Below are 20,392 nucleotides of genomic sequence, written 5' to 3'. Positions count from 1 at the left end.
TGATTGTGTGACTTTATTTGCATCAACTTTTTGGATCACACTCTATGATCCTTCATCAGGATGTTTAGAGTATGTCAGAACTTGTTACAATTACAAAAATTGGATGCAGATTGTTCGATATAAAAAAAGTATGTGTAGGTATGCACTGTCAACAAATTATATACAGCAGAAAGATAATGATCAAAGTAAATGAGTGGTTGTATATATTGATGGATGGCTAAAAGCAACAGGGAATATTGCAGGTTTTATAAATAGTATGCAACTTGGGTCAACTAATAAGCAACACAATTGCATATTTGAGGTGCCCGAGGGAAATTGTGTATTTGTATGTGCGATAAAATCAATAAGTGCAGGGGAATAGTTGCTAATCAATTACAATTTGAATTTTATAGATACAAACAAAGTTACTAACATGGGGGTGGTATGTACTATATACTATTTAAATCAACCTCCAATTAATGACTCCAGTATACCATCTTATTATTAAGTTTTTTTTGCTAAGTCTATTGGTTTCATTTCGCTAACATGTTTATATTTTTTCTTTGTCACGGGAAGACCTGGATCCGTCACATAGCATAGACAGGGATGTAGGTCCTAACACTTCTACCGAGCAAGTAAACCTCATTGTAATTGTTCAAATTAGATAGAAGCAAACTATTACATTATTATGTTATTTTCTTGAGTGTTTTGGAGTAATTTGGATAGTGTTAATAATATTCTTGTCATAGATGGATGTTCAAGGAAAGGGAAAGGAACCTCCCTTACATGAGCACCTTAGCACAATATTAAGCGACGAGGACTACACAATTTCCACAAACCCTATAGAAGTGATAAAAAAGTCTATCACAAAAATTAATAAAGAGATTGTTTCTTTGGTATGCACGACCCCTCAGATTGATGAGATAAAAGATAGGCTGAATCAATTGATGCAAGCAACAAAAAACATGCGAGTAAGTAGTAATGAAAGCTTTAATTATAACAAAAGTTTAATGATGGTTCATATTGTATACTCTTTTATGTCACTAACTAAAATATGTAAATGTTGTTTTTACAGAATTTCATGTGTGATCATCAACCTGGTGGACATGATCAGGGTATTGCAGGTGATGACGATGTTCTATACATTAAAACTACTCCTTCTTTGGACTTGTGAACTTGCTTTTTTAATGCTAGTGTTATTTACACGGGCCTTTCCTTGTTTATACTATTTCTCTCTCTTTAGAATGAATAATAATAAGTTTTGTGTGTATATATGATTGTAATAATAGTTTATTAAACTGTTAGTAAAGTTTTTAGTTGTGCAATTAGAAGTTCTCATTTGATCTAATCTGATCACTTGTATTTTAATTTACTATTATTAAATTATATTTCAAAGAAGGGACATTACAAAGACCAATAAGACAGTGTGAAGTTTGACAACATGAGATAGCACATTGAAGCAATATAAATAAATAGATTCCATGGACTATCTTTTGTAAGGACTATACTAGTTTCTCACTTACACTGCCCTCTTGTCACAAATTTACATACCTTTGTCCTACATCAAAACCTACCTTCCTTATTCTCCTTCATATTGTTCTATCATTTAGATTAGCATTGAACACTTAATAAAGGTTCATATTTCTTTACAACTCTTAATAAAGGTTCATCCTTGTTTGCAATTCTTGTAGTTTTCATATATTTAATGTATTATTCTTCAGATGTTGCTAATGTTCCTGTGGAAAGGCTGCCTCATTCAAGGTTATTTCTGATTGCAATGTCAGCAATAGGCAGCATGCAAACATCCTCTACTGCTCGTCATGTTGACCCGCCCACTATTGGTAGATCCCTCTTTTGCTCTCTCTTTTGTTATGTGTTTATTTCCCTTAAGTGTTCTTTCTTGGGGGCATTTCATAGTGGATTCATTTTCTGCAGCAGGAGATGCACATGAGGATGTGCCAGAGGTGAATACTAGTGATACCATACCATCATTTCCTGGATCTTCCTGTATTGCTAGTACGGGAACATTGCAAATCACATTGGTGGTGAGTGACGAAGAATTGATTCCCTTGAAGATACATAAGGTTCCAGGTACTTTAAAATTATTACTATATATAGTGTAATTGTAAATTACTTACTGATCACTTGTTTTGGACTAATTATCCCATGATTTTTTGCAGGAAATGATATTTTTTATAAAAATCTTAATGACATTGCACTACAGAGGTTTGGGCCCATTATACGTAAAAGGTGGAACATCATATGTGAACTAACCCTAATCCACTATTTTTATTTCACATAATTTCTAGAATAGTTTTCCCTTGATCCATTTCTTGAACTATATTAAAGGTAGCTTCAATTCATTTTTGAATCTAATAGGTTTATTTTTGCTTAAAAGGTGGAATGACCAAGAAAATAGGTTAAAAGATGAACTCACAAACTGTATGGTTGAGTTGTTCAGAAATGACACATTCGACAAAACCAAGCTCCTTGAAAAAGCTGGCACATATCTAAAGTATGTTAGGGACTAGTACAAGACACATTTAGAGAAGAACGTAAAGTACGAGCGTCCCCCCATGATTCCAGAGAGGGAGTGGAAGGACTTGATTTTGGATGCGAAGGACATAATTGAAAGGAAAAAAGGAAATCCACCACTAAACACCAAAAGAAGATATGTGATACTATTAAGAATGTAATTATGTACTAATTACTCTTTATATTTATATAATCTAATCTATTTCAAACTTTTCATAGACTGAGTGACATGTCAAAGGCAACAAAGGCAAGACAAGAAAAGCACGGGCAACACAAACTCGACTCTGATGGTTATATGAAACTTGCTGCATGAATTGTAAGAATCCGTAAATGAAATATCACATCAAAATGTTTATAAATTGCAAATATTTTTTTTTAATCAAACAATACAAGCAAAATTCATGATACTAAGCAAAAATGTAGGGCTCTGAATTCAATAGAGCGCCCACAGAAGATGACAAGAGAATTGCCTACCAGCAAGGCTATACAGCCATGGTTGAATGGCTACGAGAATTGAGTGGGCAAACACGAGATTCTGGTGCATCCGTCACAAGGTAAATAAGCTATATGAAAATAATTTCAAATTGAATACCTTACCAATAATCTATTTGATGTTAAGTTCCAACATAAAGTGAATTTATTTGTTTTAATTAAGCAATCAATTATAACAATGCATATGACATTGGAATGCAGCCTGATAATCATGGAACACAACCTCCACATGAAGGTCCAAATGTGCATCCTAGTAGTGGAGGTATTCATTTTCTATTCAATTTTTTTTATGTAATTATTAATACAACTAGACATCTTAAATTGTAATTGGTGTAGAAATTAAAGTAACCTTTTTTGTTAATATTTTAGAGCATGTAGTTGGTGGTGACCAAGTGGAGTATGATCCGGGTAGACAACATCAGGAACGTGATGTTCCCCAGTCAGGTAAAGAGGACCACTGCTATTCCTTTAAACATATTTAATTGCAATTGGTGTATTGATTAATGTAACCTTTCATATTTCAACTCCAGAGGATCTAGAGGGTGTTCAACATGTTGAGGTTGAGGCTAGACAAAATGATTTCGAAGATGATGTGGCCCCATCAGGTAAAGAACGCCAAGATTATGTTCTTTAAATTAATGAAATACTTGTAACAAAAATAAAAAATGATTGGACTTTAACCCATTTCTTTGTTTTTGTAGAGGACCCCGCTTTGCATCGGTGTCCTCGTCCTCAGAAGAGGACTAGGCATACATCAAGATCATGAGCAGAGGGTAGAACAACTGAAGATGGGGGAAGTGATGAAGAAAATGATGGTCCACCTAGAATTTTCATAGCTTCAAAAAAATAAAAAAAATGATTGTAATTTACATTATTTGATAATGGTTGATTTTTATGTGTTAATGAATGCAATTATGTGCTAATGAATGTTCATGAATTATATGTGTTAATTAATATTGATGAATGTCGCGTGTTAATGGGTGTTAATGAATGTTATGTGTTATTGAATGTTATGTGATAATGAATGAATGTTATATTTTATTAATGGATGAAAAAATGAATGAATGTTAGATGTTAACAGGGAATTTAGAGTGATGTTAGGGGGGAGGGGCCAAATGAGCTTCCACCTTCACGTGGTTGGCCTTGTTAAGCAGAGAATATTAAACTATTCTCAAAACCAAGCGAAGCTCAATAAGATAACACACTTTTCAATATTTCATTATGTTGCATAGTTAATATTATTGAATAATGTATATTGAATCTTAATTGTAGGGTCCAACAGAGCCAACACGAACAACAACACCACACGTACGTGGTTTATTTTTTAATTTTTTTTTTCATGATAATCTAGGAAGGTTCATCTGTAGTGTTATGTGTAACTGTGAAGGTGAGAAATTTATATTTTTTGTGATTCTGACATTTATTTTTTGTTCCAGGTGGATGACTTGGAAGAGGTCAGTGATTATTATCAAAACAGGGGTCACTTTGATGAACTCATATCCGTGTTTGTGATGAGCAACAACACTGGAATGAAATTACATATTTATATATTCAAGATGATGAATATGATAATTTTGCCACTACTATCATGAACCATTCTCTAGCGGCACGAGATCATATGCAATTAAAAGATGTTGTAGTTAAAGTGGCCAATGTTGAATTGTACTACAAAGTTGCACACTTTTATTTGCAATAACATTTAGATCTTATTAATGACCTCTTGAATGTCCTTTCCCTTAGGGTAGACCACACACGAGTGGTTGACATCATGTGTAAGGTATGGCTCTAAACTCTTTTATTTTGTTACTGTTTTTAGGATTACCGAGATGTCTTTCACTTGGGTATTAAGTTTTTCTAGATGTAGACCATGGAGACACTTTTAATAACTTGTTTTCAAAACAAGACCATCACATCAAAATCATCTATATGGATTATAACTGAAATATAAAATGCAGTTAGTCTTATTGAGTTTTAACTTTGCTCTGAAAGACCAATAAGACAATTTGAAACTTGCCAACCAACCTTTCAAATTGATGCTCAAACTAGAAATTATTCTCAATCACAATAGCATAAGATATCACATTGACGCAATCTAATAAAATAGATTTATCACATGGAACTAATCAGTCAATTGAAAAGCATATACCATTTAGAACAAAGAACACTTGAAATTTATATTAAAAATAGATAATCAAACCAGTTGATTTCAATATGTATCATCCATCAACTTTGATATTTCTAGAAAACAAACTGCATAAGTGTTGTATAAAATTGTCTTGATAAGATCATAAAACTTGAGTTATCTCCCCCACTTGTTCTAAAAGACCCTCCATTTATAGATGAGGATTCATTTTGAAAGTGAAAGGGAATACCCTTTCATTAAAACTAAAACTAACAAAAACTAACTAAAAACTAACTTCCTAAAAACTGTCTTTACAATATGAACATATTATAAAAACATAGAAAAACATGACTTTGGGCTCCAACTTAGACATCAGGTCTGGTCTCCCAGCATCTTACCGTACTTCTGGATATTCTCCAAGTACTTCTCTGACTTATATGTGTTTGCATCATGGATGATATCCCTGACAATGACTTCCAGTGTGACAACATTTTCCATCTGTTTCATAGTCTCTTTCAATTCAATTCCATCAATTTGGGCAATATCAAGGGCGACATTAAGAAGACTACAACATTTTGAGATCCATACATCTTTATCCTTTATCTCACCCTTCTGATCAGTTAACTATGGGAAACCATGCTAAACAATGTCTTTGCATTCATCATATTTAAATTATAATTGTTCATCAAATTTATTGTGTTTAGCCAGCAACCTCTTTATTTTTTCAATTTCTTCTAATTCTGCTTTGGCCATTTTTTTATCATGCAACCTTGTTCCCAATCTGTTGGAAATTCTGTTGTGTGAAACTACATTGTCCATGTTCTTTTGAAACACTATCCAGAGTTCTTTCAGAAAGCCTTGTAAAACCTCAAATCTTTTAGTTAGTAATAGAGTAGTAGTATTTGCCCTCACACTTTGCATCTGTTTTAATATCCTTTTATTTTCTTGTTGCAACTCCTCGCATTTTTTCTTCCATTGAGAGCTATCTAGAGTAAGAACCATTGGCACCTATTGCCCACTTCTCCTTAGCGTTTCTTCATACAATGCCTTGTACTGGTTCCTCTCCCTCACTACTCTGACCATCTGTGCTTTATTGAATTTTAAAATATCCACTCTGATATCAGCAGAAACAATTGGATCAATTTCAACAACTTTTATTTTCATCATATGGCCAAAGGCCTTGTCAACATCAATGATCTTTGGTATCTTGTGGGGAGGGTACAAAGCCCATAACCTCAAATATTCCTCATCCTGATCAAATCTTGAACCAATAAATACATCATTTACACCTTGTATATCCAATTTGAATTCCTTGTTTTCTGAATGCAATACACTGTCAAAGATAAAAGAAGCATTGAGGTCCCATCCGGGAAATAAAATCACCCCAGCCTCTATAAGCAGTTGCCTCCCCTTTTGAGGGGTCATTGTGGTTATCTCTGCATCAATTTCCTCTTTTAATTTATTAACAACTCAACCTCATTATTAGGCGTTATGTTGGGAATAGAGTCCCTTAATTTACAAAATGTTTTAAATTCTTTGGAATGAATAAAAACATCATCAACAACAAAAGAAAAAAACTCTTCTAACCAAGAGTCAACATGAAATTCTAATGTTGTCTCTATTTTTCCTTGCATGTCTGGCACTTGCCATCTAGAGACAACTGCATTCTCATCAGATTCGCTTTCTGCCTCCTCCTCCTTGATTTCAATTTCCTCGAGTATTCATCTCTTTTTCTATCAGTTCATTATTCAGTTGATCAATTACCTCTTTGGCCTCTGCATCCTCCATGTTCCTGAAGATATCTTTAGTCTCAAGACTGACATGCAGATAACCTCCCAAGTTTTGGCTCTTCTTGCAAGACTGAATGTATCCTTCAGGATCATAGTTTTTCCTGGCATAATGCTCATACAAATTGTATTCTTCTATCAGCTTCTTATCAATTATTTCATAAGCTTTGGTTGACACTATGGTGAAATCACCAAAACTTAGTGTCCTAGGTAGGAAGGCCTGCTTACACATATCTGCAAAATGTTTAGCATTGAACACACTCAATTTCCTCACAATCTCTAGATAAGCTATTATGTCTGATACTAGTTTTGGTAGCATGTAGGGGCTCCCCTCAAATCCATAGACTCTAAAACATGTAAAATCCTTATTCACAAACCAGTCCCCCAGTTATGATCAACAATGTGTCTTTCATGATAATCCATGGGTCTTAGGAACCTCTTGATCTCGTCAGAGATAGACCTTCACATGAAATCCCATACATTCAGTACAATGGCATCATACTAAGTTCTTCAAACTTAATATAGTTGGACCTCATATATCAAGAATTCCAAAGAGATGTCCACAATTGGACGGGTTGCTCCTCACCTTCCCTATTCTTGGTATTTTATTTTAGGCCCTCAGGCCAAAAATCCTTTACATATCCATAAAATAACACTAGATGCATCAATAGTGAATAAATTTTGAAATTGAGATGAGTATCATTCCTAAGGTTTAAAAATCCTTCGTCCAACCTCTCCACTAGATATATTGCATAGTCAAAAGGCCTAGTTCATACATTTGTATATCAGAGGCTAACACCAGCGGCCCAGTGCTTGCCAGATCAGGCACCTCCACCCCTCCTACTTTCCCACACGACATATATGTGTACTACAAATAGTGTCTGAACAAATCAATGTTGAATGGTGGCTCATCCTCCTCTATTAATTTTTCTGCCTGCCTCTTGTGAATGGAAATTTTCCAGCCAGTATATGTAGTGTCCATTATGAGGTATTCTTCCTCCAACTCCCCAAAGGAAAAGGGCTTATCGAGACTGGGGTCTAAATTGAAAACCTCATTTATGGTACCCACTAGAAATCTAATAAATGCTTCCCCATTTGGGAGTTGAATGCACCTCTTCACCGAATTATAATTCCTCGCCAAAAGCTCTAGCAATTTTATATTTACAAAAACATTGGGGACTGTCAGCTTACCTAAATTTGTCATCCAAGGATTGCAAAGCGGCATCTCCTTGCTCCTTCTCAAATAGTGAAATGTAAATAGTTCATGTCCCCTTACCTTGGTCCAGACATCTCTGACCTCTCTATACTTGTCTTCTAATTGGTCTCTCCCTGACAGGTGCTGCTTCGACCTTCTGGATTTTGGGCCGGGTGCCTGCATTTGGTCTATCATGTCTTGGTTTAACTTCCTGACTGGAGGCACCTCTTCAGTTTTTCCTTTCTTCACCTTAGAGTCAGGGCTCTTGGATGCCCTCTTCTCTCTTGTTGAACTCGAAGCTTCTATTTCTGCAATTACAATCCTCTACTTTATTTTTCAAAGGCGCAATGTGTTCTATCTATGTATTCTTCTTTCACCAATGCAATATTTAGACAAGGCAATTTCTAGTTCAGCCGTATTCTTTTGCAATAATGAACTTCTCATAAAATTTACCTCATGCGAACCATAGATGCATCTAATGCAAGTATTAAAAAGAAGAATTTTAAAAATTTTGGTTTTCAATTCTGATATGACAATGGCTCGTCGGCATATGTCTCCCCAATGAATATTTCCCTTTTGACGCTCTCTGAACAACCCTTTATCTGCTTTGACATCTTACTTTCTCTTATCGGGATACCCTAAGCCAATGACTCCTTTTCCTCCTCATCAGTATATCTCAAACCGATATTCTCATCAGGTGTCAGGTGAGCTCATTTGGCATTATTGCAATAGGCATTGTTTCCCCGATGGACTTCACCATCGACATAGATCTTCCTGATGCAACTGACTTTATCACCATGAGTCTTCCCGATAGTGTCTTCGATCTGCTCAATCACTCCGCTCCTTCATCGGGTATCGGGGTAATTCGAAATAAAACATACCGATAAGCAAAGTCTTCCCGATAGAGTATGTTCCATCAGTATATGTTTCACCAATGATTTCTTCGGGCGTCGAGGTGGATCAAAGTAACACATACCGATTGCTTTGGCTATACCGATGCAACTAGCTTCATCGCCATGAGTCTTCCTGATAGTATCTTCACTCTACTCAATTAGTCTACTCCTTCATCGGGTATCAAGGTAATCCGAAATGAAACATACCAATAAGAAAAGTCTTCCCGATAGCGTATGTTCCATTGGTATATGTTTCACCGATGATTTCTTCGAGCGTTGGGGTGGCTCAAAGTAACACATACTGATCACTTTGGCTATATCGATGCAACCAACTTCATCACCATGAGTCTTTTTGATAATTTCTTTGCTTTTCTCAATCACTCTGCTCCTTCATCGGGTATCGGGGTAATCCAAAATGAAACATACCGATAAGCAAAGTCTTCCCGATAGAGTATGGTCCATCGGTATATGTTTCACCGATGATTTCTTCGAGCGTCAGGTGGCTCAAACTAACACATACCGATCACTTTGGATATACCGATGCAACCAACTTCATCACCATGAGTCTTCCCGATAGTGTCTTCGCTCCGCTCAATCAATCTGCTCCTTCATCGGGTATCGGGGTAATCCGAAATGAAACATATCGATAAGCAAAGTCTTTCTGATAGAGTATGTTCCATCGGTATATGTTTCACTGATGATTTCTTCGGGCATCGGGGTGGCTTAAAGTAACACATACCAATCACTTTGGCTATACCGATGGACTCTTCTTTTCTCCACTCTTATCGGTATAAGTCTTACCGATACCCTCATCGGCTATCGGCAAGACAATTCTCTAGTGCTACCACTAGTGTTTACTATGCCGATGGGTCATATCAGTATATTTTTTGTCGATGCATCAATTCTCCTCAACTTTTCTCCTTGATCGGTATAACTTCTACCGATGAGTACAACTCTGGCTTGCTACGCTCTCTCATCGATATATGGTATCTGGTGCAAGAGCACCTAGGCCCTAGCTTTCTTATTTTGCAAATTTTGGCTTGTACTGACCCTAGCCAAGTCAGTGGTGAATAAGGACTCCAGGAGGGTCCAAGAGTGAGAATTTAGTGTCAACATAGGCCTAGGTTGAGTTCATTTTACTTAGGTTTGCATTTTTGTGTAAATAGTATGTTTGAGTAGGTTTTTGGCCTTTTTGTTGGTCAAAGGTGTCAAAAGTTGGTAAAAGAATTTGAGAGGGATAAATAGGTTTTAGGAATGTTTTAAATGCCATATGTGATGATTTAGAACAGGTCTCATGAGTTGGAGAGGCCAAAAGTGGAAAAAACACAAAATTGCAAAAAGTTGTCATGACAATTTTTGTCCTGAAATTGGTCCAACGTTGAAGCTAGGGATTTCTCAATGACATGGAAGGATTCCACACATGGGAAGGATATAAAAAACCTCTCTTACACATTTACCAAGGGTGTACTTGGATTTTGGAAGCAATAATCAAAATACAAGATTTTGGACTGCACTTTTCATTGTTTTTGTCAATTTTTGCATTCTTTGAAGGTTTAATGGATTGAATCCATGAATACAATGATGGATTAAGGTTTAGTAGTGTTTTTTAGGGTAGGATATTCATTTCAATATTTTTATTTATCATTTACTACTGTTTTGGTGATTTGATTCACAAGTAGCCAGTTTTGGCTTGTAATTAGCAGTTTTTGCTAAAATGGGTGCCCCATAAAATCCCACTGTGTGTTCATCACAAAATTTTGGTACATGGTAGGAAACCCATTTTATAGTGTACATATGAAAGGAGAAGGTCTAAAAGTGTCATTTGATATTTTTAACATCTTACCCTAGGCGAGCCCAGGAGCAACTCGGCTAGAGTTAGCAAGATGAAAAGTTAGCACAAAGTGCAGAGGTGAATGTAAATAAAATTTCCAAGATTTTGGGAAGTTGTAATAGGTTAGTACAGGTCTTCTTGTGTAGGAGGAATCCTCAAGAGTTCCATTTGAAGTTCCAAAGACAAGATTTACTTGTTGCTGCCAGTCAAGTGCCTAAAAGCCCTTGAAATTCTTATTTTGGGGTTTTTGTATACAAAGAAGGGTTGGAACTTAAAACAACTGAAATAATTTGGGGTTGAGTGAATCTTTGAAGAAAATCCATTTTATTTTGGGGGTCCTTTGGATCTTTTTAGCCCAAGACCTCAAAAACCGATTCTAGGAGGCCTAATTGGGCTCTTTCCCTTGTAGCCTTTTCTAGACCAATTTTTGAAATCGGTAAGAAACCTTTGGACAAAAAACCACAAATGGACCTTGAAACCATCTAAAAAAATGATAGAAGAACCCTCTACACCTCTGCAACATCTCAAGACCATTAGAGGGCAATTTGATGAGTTTAAGCCAAGAAGCCATCTTTGAGCATATGGGAAACATAGCAAATTGGTAGGGTTCCTAGCAAGGACACTTGAAGAAAACACCTTGGAGTGAGTAAGAGAAAGACCTAGAAGAGATTGAGAAGGAATTGTAGGTCTAGAAAGTAACTAGGCTTGGTGAGTTGGTGAAATTGAGCAACATCAACTTAGTGAAGTGTTGAGCAAGCTAGGTGAACCCTGTCAAATTGGTTTCAGAGCCTACAAGATTTGGGCTAGTAAGGTTGATGTCCTTGTTGTCAAGAGAGTCAATTGGAGAAAACATGGTGACCAATGCTGAATTGTCAATGAAAGTGGAAGATTAGGAGGAAGAGAACAGGCTCCTGAAGGAAAAGTTGGAAAGATTGGAGAGTAAGCTTGGTCATATTGAGACCAAGGTAGAAGAAGTGTATGTAAAAGTGGAAGGAGTAGAAGGAAAGGGTAAAGAAGTGGTAGAGATAGAAAAGATACCTAAACCTGATCCTATCTTAGGGAAATAACCTTTCTTGAAGGCATTGAAGGCCTTGAGTGGCAAGTCACTGGAAGGATTGCCATTATTCACTAGCAAGATGGACGTAGAAGTGGTCCTAGAATGGATAGAAGGTATGGAGAACCACTTTGAGTGTGAATGAATAACTAAAGCCCAAAGAGTTAGGGTAGCCAAGTCTAGGATGAGGGGCGCTGCTCTCACATGGTGGCAGTTTGTACAAGATGAGAGACAGAAAATGGGCAAAGAACCCATCTCTTCTTGGAAAGGGATGTTAGTTAAAATCAAAGAAGTCTATCTCCCTAATGACTCTGAAGTGAAAATTCATAGGAAGAGGCAAAACTTAAGGCAGAAAGATCTTGATGTCAGTAGCTACACCGAAGAGTTTCACAAACTTAGCTTTAGATCTCATGCGGTAGAAGAGGAGAGTCTCAAGGTTGCTAGGTACCTAAATGGCCTACAGTGGAACATCCAAGAAGAAATCAATTTGATGAGCCCAAAAATAGTCCATCAAAATTTTCAACTTGCCCTTAAGGTGGAGGAAAAACTGAAAAAAGACATGACTCAAGCAACAATAGGGGCAGAGGTAGAGGAAAAGACAATAGAGGCCATAGGGGAGGCTTTGGAGGAAGAAGTTCTGAACAAATAACACAAGGAGATTCAAAACTCACTAAGTAGCAAGATAGTGGCAGCAGTAGAGGAGGATACAATAGAGAAAGGGGATCAAGTAGTGGTTCTAGATGAAGATCTAGTGGCCAAGGTAGAGGTTCCTCATACTTTGCAACAATGAAGTGTTACCATTGTAACCAACTTAGTCATCCAGCATATAGGTGTCCAGAGAAGGGATTATCATCACATGGTGGTGAGAGAAGAGTGAGTTATCTTCAAGAAGAGTCTTCAAGCAACAAGACATCAGAAGCTGCCTTAGAGTCAGAGGTAGGTGACAACTTGATGATAAGAAGAACCTTGATCAAGGAACCAGTCAATGAAGAACCAAGTCAAAGAAGGTCCTTATTTGGGATCAAATGCAAAATAATGGACAAGGTATGCAAAGTAATCATTAATTTAGGATCCATAGATAACATAGTGTCAGAAGAGGCAGTGAGTAAGCTCAGATTGCAAAGAATTCCTCACAACAATCCTTATAGAGTCACTTGGTTGAACAAAGGCCAACATGTTCTGGTTAATGAGTAAGCATGGGTGGATTTCACCATTGGAAGGTATAAGAATAAGGTACTATGTGATGTCCTACCCATGGATGCATGCCATCTTCTATTAGGAAGACCATGTCAATTTGATAGACAAGCTATCCATGATGGAGACAAGAATGCATACTCATTTAAGAAAGATGGAGTCACATTCAAGATTCAATCTATCCTTGAGGAAGGTGAAAAAAGGGCAGCAGGTCCTAATGTCCTTTTGGTGAGTGAAAAGAAGTTCTTGAAGACAATTGAGGAAGGTGAAGGTGTAGAATTTGCACTAGTGATGAAGCCTAAAGAGGAAGACAAGAAAGAGCAAAAAGTTCTACCAAAAGAAGTGCAAGATTTGTTCAAGAAATTCAAAGGTATAGTAAGTGAAGGACAACCAGCCACCTTACCTCCAAAAAGAACCATAAGCCATCAAATAGAATTCATTCCTGGAGCATCCTTGCCTAATAAAGCAGCCTATAAAATGACTACTCAACAAAACATTGAAATTGCCAAGCAAATCCAAGAGCCTAATTAGGAAGAGTATTAGCCCTTGTGTTGTCCCTACTGTGTTGGCACCAAAAAAAGGTGGTACTTGGAGGTTGTGTACTGATTCTAGAGCCATAAATAGGATCACCATCAGATATAGGTTCCCTATTCCTATAATAGAAGACCTAATGGATTTTTTAGGGGAAGGCAAGTACTTTACCAAGATTGACCTTAAGAGTGGCTATCATCAAATTAGAATTAAGGAGGGTGATGATTGGAAGACTGCATTTAAGACTACTAAAGGTCTTTATGAGTGGCTTGTAATGCCATTTGGCTTATCCAATGCTCCAAGCACCTTCATGAGACTCATGAATGAGGTGATGAAGGACTTCATAGGTAAATTTGTGGTAGTATATCTTGATGATATTCTTATTTTCAGTAGGATAGAGCAACACATATTAGTCATTTGCAAGATGTATTACAAAGATTATATGATGAAAAGCTAACCATGAATTTGGAGAAATGTGAGTTTGTTAAGAAGGAGTTGGTTTACCTTGGTTTTGTGTTATCTCAAGGAAACCTCAAGATGGATCCCCACAAAGTTAAAGCCATTGTAAATTGGCCCACTCCTAGATCAGCAACAGAGGTGAGAAGCTTCCATGGACTAGCTCAGTACTACAGGAAGTTCATTAGGCAATTCAGTGCTATATGTGCCCCAATGATAGACACCATTAGAGGTGGTATGAAGGCCAAGTTTCAGTGGAATGAAGCAGCAAACAAAGGTTTTGAAACCTTGAAGGAGAAGATAGCAACTCAACTAGTGCTAGTGTTGCCTAGTTTTGAGAAACTTTTCATTGTGGAGTGTGATTCAAGCAATATTGTAGTAGGTGTTGTCCTAAGCCAAGAAGGAAGACCAGTAGCCTTCCATAGTGAGAAGCTAAGTGATGCCAGGAGGAAATACTCCTCTTATGACCTTGAGTTGTATGCTTTAGTGCAAGCATTGAGAAAATGGAGACACTATCTCTTACCCAAAGAATTTGTGGTGTATACAGATAACCAAGTATTGAGTTTTCTGAATTTCCAAGACAAACTCAGTCACAAACACATGAAATAGGTGGAGTATATGCACACCTATACATTCAACATTAAGTACATGAAAGGGCAACAAAACTGGGCAGTTGATGCACTAAGTAGGAGGCTCTTGACAGTCCAAGAAATCTAGTTGAGAAGCATAGGTGTGGATAGTTTTAAAGATTTGTATGCAGAGGATGAAGACTTCTGAATTGCCTATCAAGTATGCAAGGAGTATCAAAATTATTTCCATAGTGAATACTCAGATTTCACTTTACAAAATCAGCTATTGTTCAAAGGTGGACAACTTTGTGTGCCTAAAGGCTCAATGAGGGAAAATATTATACAAGAGAAACACAATGGCAGCCTTAGTGGTCATTTTGGAGTCAATAAGACTCAAGAGTTGGTTCAGAGATTCTATTATTGGCCAAGGATGAATCAAGATGTGAAAAGGTATGTGGAGACTTGCATAGTTGCCAAAAAGCTAAGGATACTTCAACAAATGCCGATTTGTATCAACCTCTTCCCATACCAAGTAGACCTTAGGAATGCATTAGCATGGATTTTGTGGTAGGTTTGCCAAAGACAAAGCAAGGATATGACAACATTTATGTCATTGTGGACAAATTTAGCAAGATGGCTCATTTTGTGCCTTGTAAGACCACTCATGATGCCTGCCACATAGCTCAGTTGTTCTTTAAGGAAATAGCAAGGATACATGGTTTACCATTGAGTATAGTTTCAGATAGAGACTCCAAATTTATGAGTCATTTTTGGAAAACATTATGGCAAAAGCTTGGCACAAATCTCTCTTTTGGATCAGCCTACCACCCTCAAACAGATGGGCAGATCGAGGTGGTGAATAGAAGTTTGGGAAACTTATTGAGGTGCCTTACCAAGGAGTATGGGCAGACATGGGATCAAGTACTTGCTCAATCTGAATATGCATACAATGACACCATAAATAGGACTACCGACAAAAGCCCTTTTGAAGTAGTCTATGGTGTGCACCCAAGAGGCATTTTTGAGTTGAGGGATTTAGGAAGTGTAGTAATTAGAAGTGGATATGCAGAGGACTTTTCTCAGTCCATGAAGGAAGTCCATGAATCAGTTAGGCAAGCTTTGAAGGAGAACACAAGCAAAATCAAACAAAAAGTTGATGAAAAGAGGAGAAATCTACAATTTCAAGTGGGAGATCTTGTTATGGTGCACTTGAACAAAGCAAGGCTACAACAAGGAGTACCAGAAAAGCTACAAATGAGAAGGATAGGTGCATGTGCCATTCTAGCCAAGTATGGTGAAAATGCATACAAGGTGGATCTACCTAGTGACATAGGCTTGTCACCGGTTTTTAACATAATAGACTTGGTTGCATACAAGGGGCCAATCCAAGGTGTAGAATGTAGTCACTCAGAGGTTTCAGATGATACACATAACCTTCAGTTACCAGCCAAGCCTAATCCTAAGGCCGAGAAGGTGTTAAGTTCAAGAATTGCCAAGAAGACTCGGCATCAAGCCTATTGGGAGAACCTCATTAAATGGAAGGGTATGGATGATGCTAAGGTTACATGGGTGATTGAGTCAGAGTTTCAAAACCTTGGGATTAATCTAACACTGATTCATCAAGAGGTGACATGATCTCTTTTTGTTAGGGAGAATGGTGCAGGAGCACCTAGGCCCTAGCTTTCTTATTTTATAAATTTTGGCTTGTACTAACCCTATCCAAGTTAGTGTTGAATAAGGACTCCAGGAGGGTCCAAGAGTGAGTATTTAGTGTCAATGTAGGCCTAGGTTGAGTTCATTTTACTTAGATTTGCATTTTTGTGTAAATAGTGTGTTTGAGTAGGTTTTTGGCCTTTTTGTTGGTCAAAGGTGTCAAAAGTTGGTAAAAGAAATTGAGAGGGATAAATAGGTTTTAGGAATGTTTGAAATTCCATATGTGGTGATTTAGAACAGGTCTCATGAGTTGGAGAGGCCAAAAGTGGAAAAACAACAAAGTTGCAAAAAGTTGTCATGACAATTTTTGTCTTGAAATTGGTCCAACGTTGAAGCTAGGGCTTTCTCAATGCCATGGAAGGATTCCACACATGGGAAGGATATAAAAAACCTATCTTACATGTTTACCAAGGTTGGTGTACTTGGATTTTGGAAGCAATAATCAAAATACAAGATTTTGGACTGCACTTTTCATTGTTTTTGTCAATTTTTGCATTCTTTGAAGGTTTAATGGATTGAATCCATGAATCCAATGATGGATTGAGGTTTAGTAGTGTGTTTCAAGGTAGGCTATTCATTTTAAAGATTTTTATTTAGCATTTACTACTATTTTGGTGATTTGATTCACAAGTAGCCAGTTTTGGCTTGTAATTAGCAGTTTTTGCTAAAATGGGTGCCCCATAAAATCCCACTGTGTGTTCATCATGAAATTTTGGGAAATGGTAGGAAACCAATTTTAAAGTGTACATATGAAAGGAGAAGGTCTGAAAGTGTCATTTGATATTTTTAACATCTTGCCCTAGGCAAGCCCAGGAGCAACTCGGCTAGAGTTGGCAAGATGAAAAGTTAGCACAAAGTGCAGAGGTGAATGTAAATGACATTCCCAAGCCTTTGGGAAGTTTTAATAGGTTATTATAGGTCTTCTTGTGCAGGATTAATCCTCAAGAGTTCCATTTGAATTTCCAAAGACAAGATTTACTTGCTGCTGGCAGTCAAGTGCCTAGAAGCCCTTGAAATTCTCATTTTGGGGTTTTTGTATGCAAAGAAGGGTTGGAAGCTTAAAACCAATGAAATAATTTGGGGTTGAGTGAATATTTGAAGAAAATATATTTTATTTTGGGGGTCCTTTGGATCATTTTAGCCCAAGACCTCAAAAATCTGTTCTAGGAGGCCTAATTGGGCTCTTTCCCTTGTAGCCTTTTCTAGACCAATTTTTGAAATCGATAAGAAACCTTTGGATAGAAAACCATAAATGGACCTTGAAACCATCTAAAAACATGAGAGAAGAACCCTCTACACCTCTGCAACATCTCAATACCATTAGAGGGCAGTTTGATGAGTTTGAGCCAAGAAGCCATCTTTGAGCATATGGGAAACATAGCAAATTGGTAGGGTTCCTAGCAAGGACACTTGAAGAAAAAACCTTGGAGTGAGTAAGAGAAATCCATAGAAGAGATTGAGAAGGACTTTTAGGTCTAGAAAGCAACGAGTCCTAGTGAGTTGGTAAAATTGAGCAACATCAACTTAGTGAATTGTTGAGCAAGCTAGGTGAACCCTTTCAGTATCCCGATGCCTCCTCACCTCAATCGAGTGATCGTGAACTTGCAAAGGAATTGCTGGTGTATTTTGTGGAACATGTATACAATTGGTAAAACATATAGTTGGTTGTTCTCTCTCATAGGGTAAAGTATATTTTGAATTTTCATTTTGGATTGGGGCATTGAAATGGGGCTTACTTTTGCAATTTGGAACTGCAGGGTAAGAAAGAATGCTTTGCTTCATGCTTGTCCATATGCTATGAATTGATCAGATCAGATGTGGCTTTAGAACTTTCCTGGATGAATAATATGATTGAATTTGTGTTTCCATACCCACTTCAGGTTCTTGATATACTCTGATGATTCTGTGAATATTTTAAATCTCTTTAATAAACATTTTAAATCTTCTAGATACACCATTAAATAGCCAATATTCAAAAAATTTCTTTTTCAAATTTCATTCGAGAATACACGAGAAAAGTTGATGAGCTTGTTAAGGACAAGTTAGAGGTTGACCAAGAAGAGAAATCCAAGGAGAAAGAAGAGAAAGATCTTGTTGCTCAACAGGTATGCATTTTTCTTAATTGAGCCTCAAGGAGCACTTGTTCTACTCTATTGACAGTTTTTAAAAATTCAAATAAATGCGCCTATTTTGTTTACAAAATATAGCATTTTAAGAGCATAATTAAGGAAATTATAGAAAACAGTATTTTTAAGAGCATAATTAAGAAAATTATAGAAAAAGAGCATTTTTCAAGAAATTATAGAAAAATTATGTGCTAACATATTGCACTGTCTAAAAAGGATAATCTTTACAAGGATGCAATGGAAACTAGTTCTCAATCGGGTGATCATGAACTTGCAGAGGAATTGCTGGTGCATTTTATGGAATAGGTATTTTGTGGAACAAATTAGAGGCTATCCAAGAAGAGAAATCAAAGGAGAAAGAAGAGAAAGATCTTGTTGCTCAACAGGTATTCATTTTGCTTAATTGAGCCTCAAGGAGCACTTGTTCTACTCTACTGACGGTTTTTAAAAATTCAAATAAATATGTGCCTATTTTGTTTACAGAATATGTATGCTCAGCTTCTTCCCCTTGCTTTGCCAGCACCTCCAGTAGCATTTTAAGAGCATAATTAAGGAAATTATAGAAAATAGCATTTTTAAGAGCACAATTAAGGAAATTATAGAAAAATTATGTTCTAACATATTTCACTCTCTAAAAAGGATAATCTTTACAAGGATGCAATGGAAACTAGTTCTCAATCGGGTGACCGTGAACTTGTAGAGGAATTGCTGGTGTATTTTGTGGAATAGGTATACAATTTGTAAAACATATAGTTGGTTGTTCTCTCTCATAGGATAAATTATATTTTGAATTTTCATTTTGGATTGGGGCATTGAAATGGGGCTTACTTTTGCATTTGGAACTGTAGGGCAAGAAAGAATGCTTTGCGCCATGCTTGTTCATATGCTATGACTTGATCAGACCAGATGTGGCTTTGGAACTTGCCTGGATGAATAATATGATTGACTATGTTTCCATACCTACTTCAGGTTCTTAATATACTTTGATGATTCTGTGAATATTTTAAGTTTCTCTTTAATAAATATTTTAAATCTTCTGCAGAAATAAAGATGTGCCTATTTTGTTTACAAAATATGTATGCTTAGCTTCTTCCCCTTTGCTTTGCCAATGCCTAGCATGGGAGTGGGTATGGGAGGTTTCTTTCAACCAAGTATTGCTTTCAGCCAGGTATGAGTGGGATGGGAATGCCTCCCATGCCAGTTTATGGTATGCCACCTATGGGTGGCTATTGATGGGATTGAAGAGCTTAACATGGGACACAATTCTTCAATCATACATGGTTTTTTTAGGTTGGTCTTCGAGTCGAAAGATTATATTGTCAAATTGTTTTTATTGTCGTTTGGTTGGTTGATACAAAATAATGAATCTTTAGTATTATCATATTGGTCAATCAGTTCAAATGTTTCCATCCACCAAGCATGCAACGCATGAACCATCACTTGGTTGGTTGATACAAAATAATGAATCTTTGGTATTATCGTATTGGTTAATAAGTGCAAACCTTTCCATCCACCAAGCATTTGACGAGGATGATATATGTTCGACAGCATCCTCCTCGGATAAGTAGTGAGGGAGCGTTAGAATTCTGACACCCAGCCAATTTATTCCAACAACTTATCAAGTTTTGTCGACAACTAAGCAGTGAGGGGGCATCAGAATTCTGATGCCCACCCAATTTATTCTGATGACTTATCGAGTTTTGCCGATGGGGAAGCATTCAAGGGGTGTTGGAATTTCAACGCCCACCCAATTTGATTCCAACACCCAGACCATCGCACATACAACATCGTCATCAGTGCAGATGCCCTCGTTTCCATCAAAATTCTGATGGCTAAATAGTGACGAGGTCATCTGAGTTCAGGCACCTGAACTGTCGCACATACAACATCCTCGTTGGTGCAGATGCACTCGTTG

At 37.0% G+C, this 20,392-nt stretch overlaps 1 protein-coding gene across 1 annotated transcript; it reads left to right on the top strand.

The window, feature by feature from the left end:
- Positions 1 to 944: 944 nt before the first annotated feature.
- LOC131077822 (clathrin heavy chain 1-like) lies at positions 945 to 19,002 on the top strand (the record flags this gene model as incomplete). Its single annotated transcript, XM_059212338.1, has 7 exons — positions 945 to 950; positions 1,055 to 1,114; positions 4,443 to 4,460; positions 17,896 to 17,988; positions 18,109 to 18,231; positions 18,346 to 18,456; positions 18,961 to 19,002. Coding segments are annotated over exons 1-7 (453 nt in total), but the record flags the coding sequence as incomplete, so codon positions are not given.
- Between the last annotated feature and the right edge of the window lie 1,390 nt (positions 19,003 to 20,392).

This window comes from Cryptomeria japonica, chromosome 10 (assembly GCF_030272615.1).
Source record: "Cryptomeria japonica chromosome 10, Sugi_1.0, whole genome shotgun sequence".
Lineage (NCBI taxonomy): Eukaryota > Viridiplantae > Streptophyta > Pinopsida > Cupressales > Cupressaceae > Cryptomeria > Cryptomeria japonica.
This window is presented reverse-complemented; position numbering and strand designations above follow the sequence as displayed.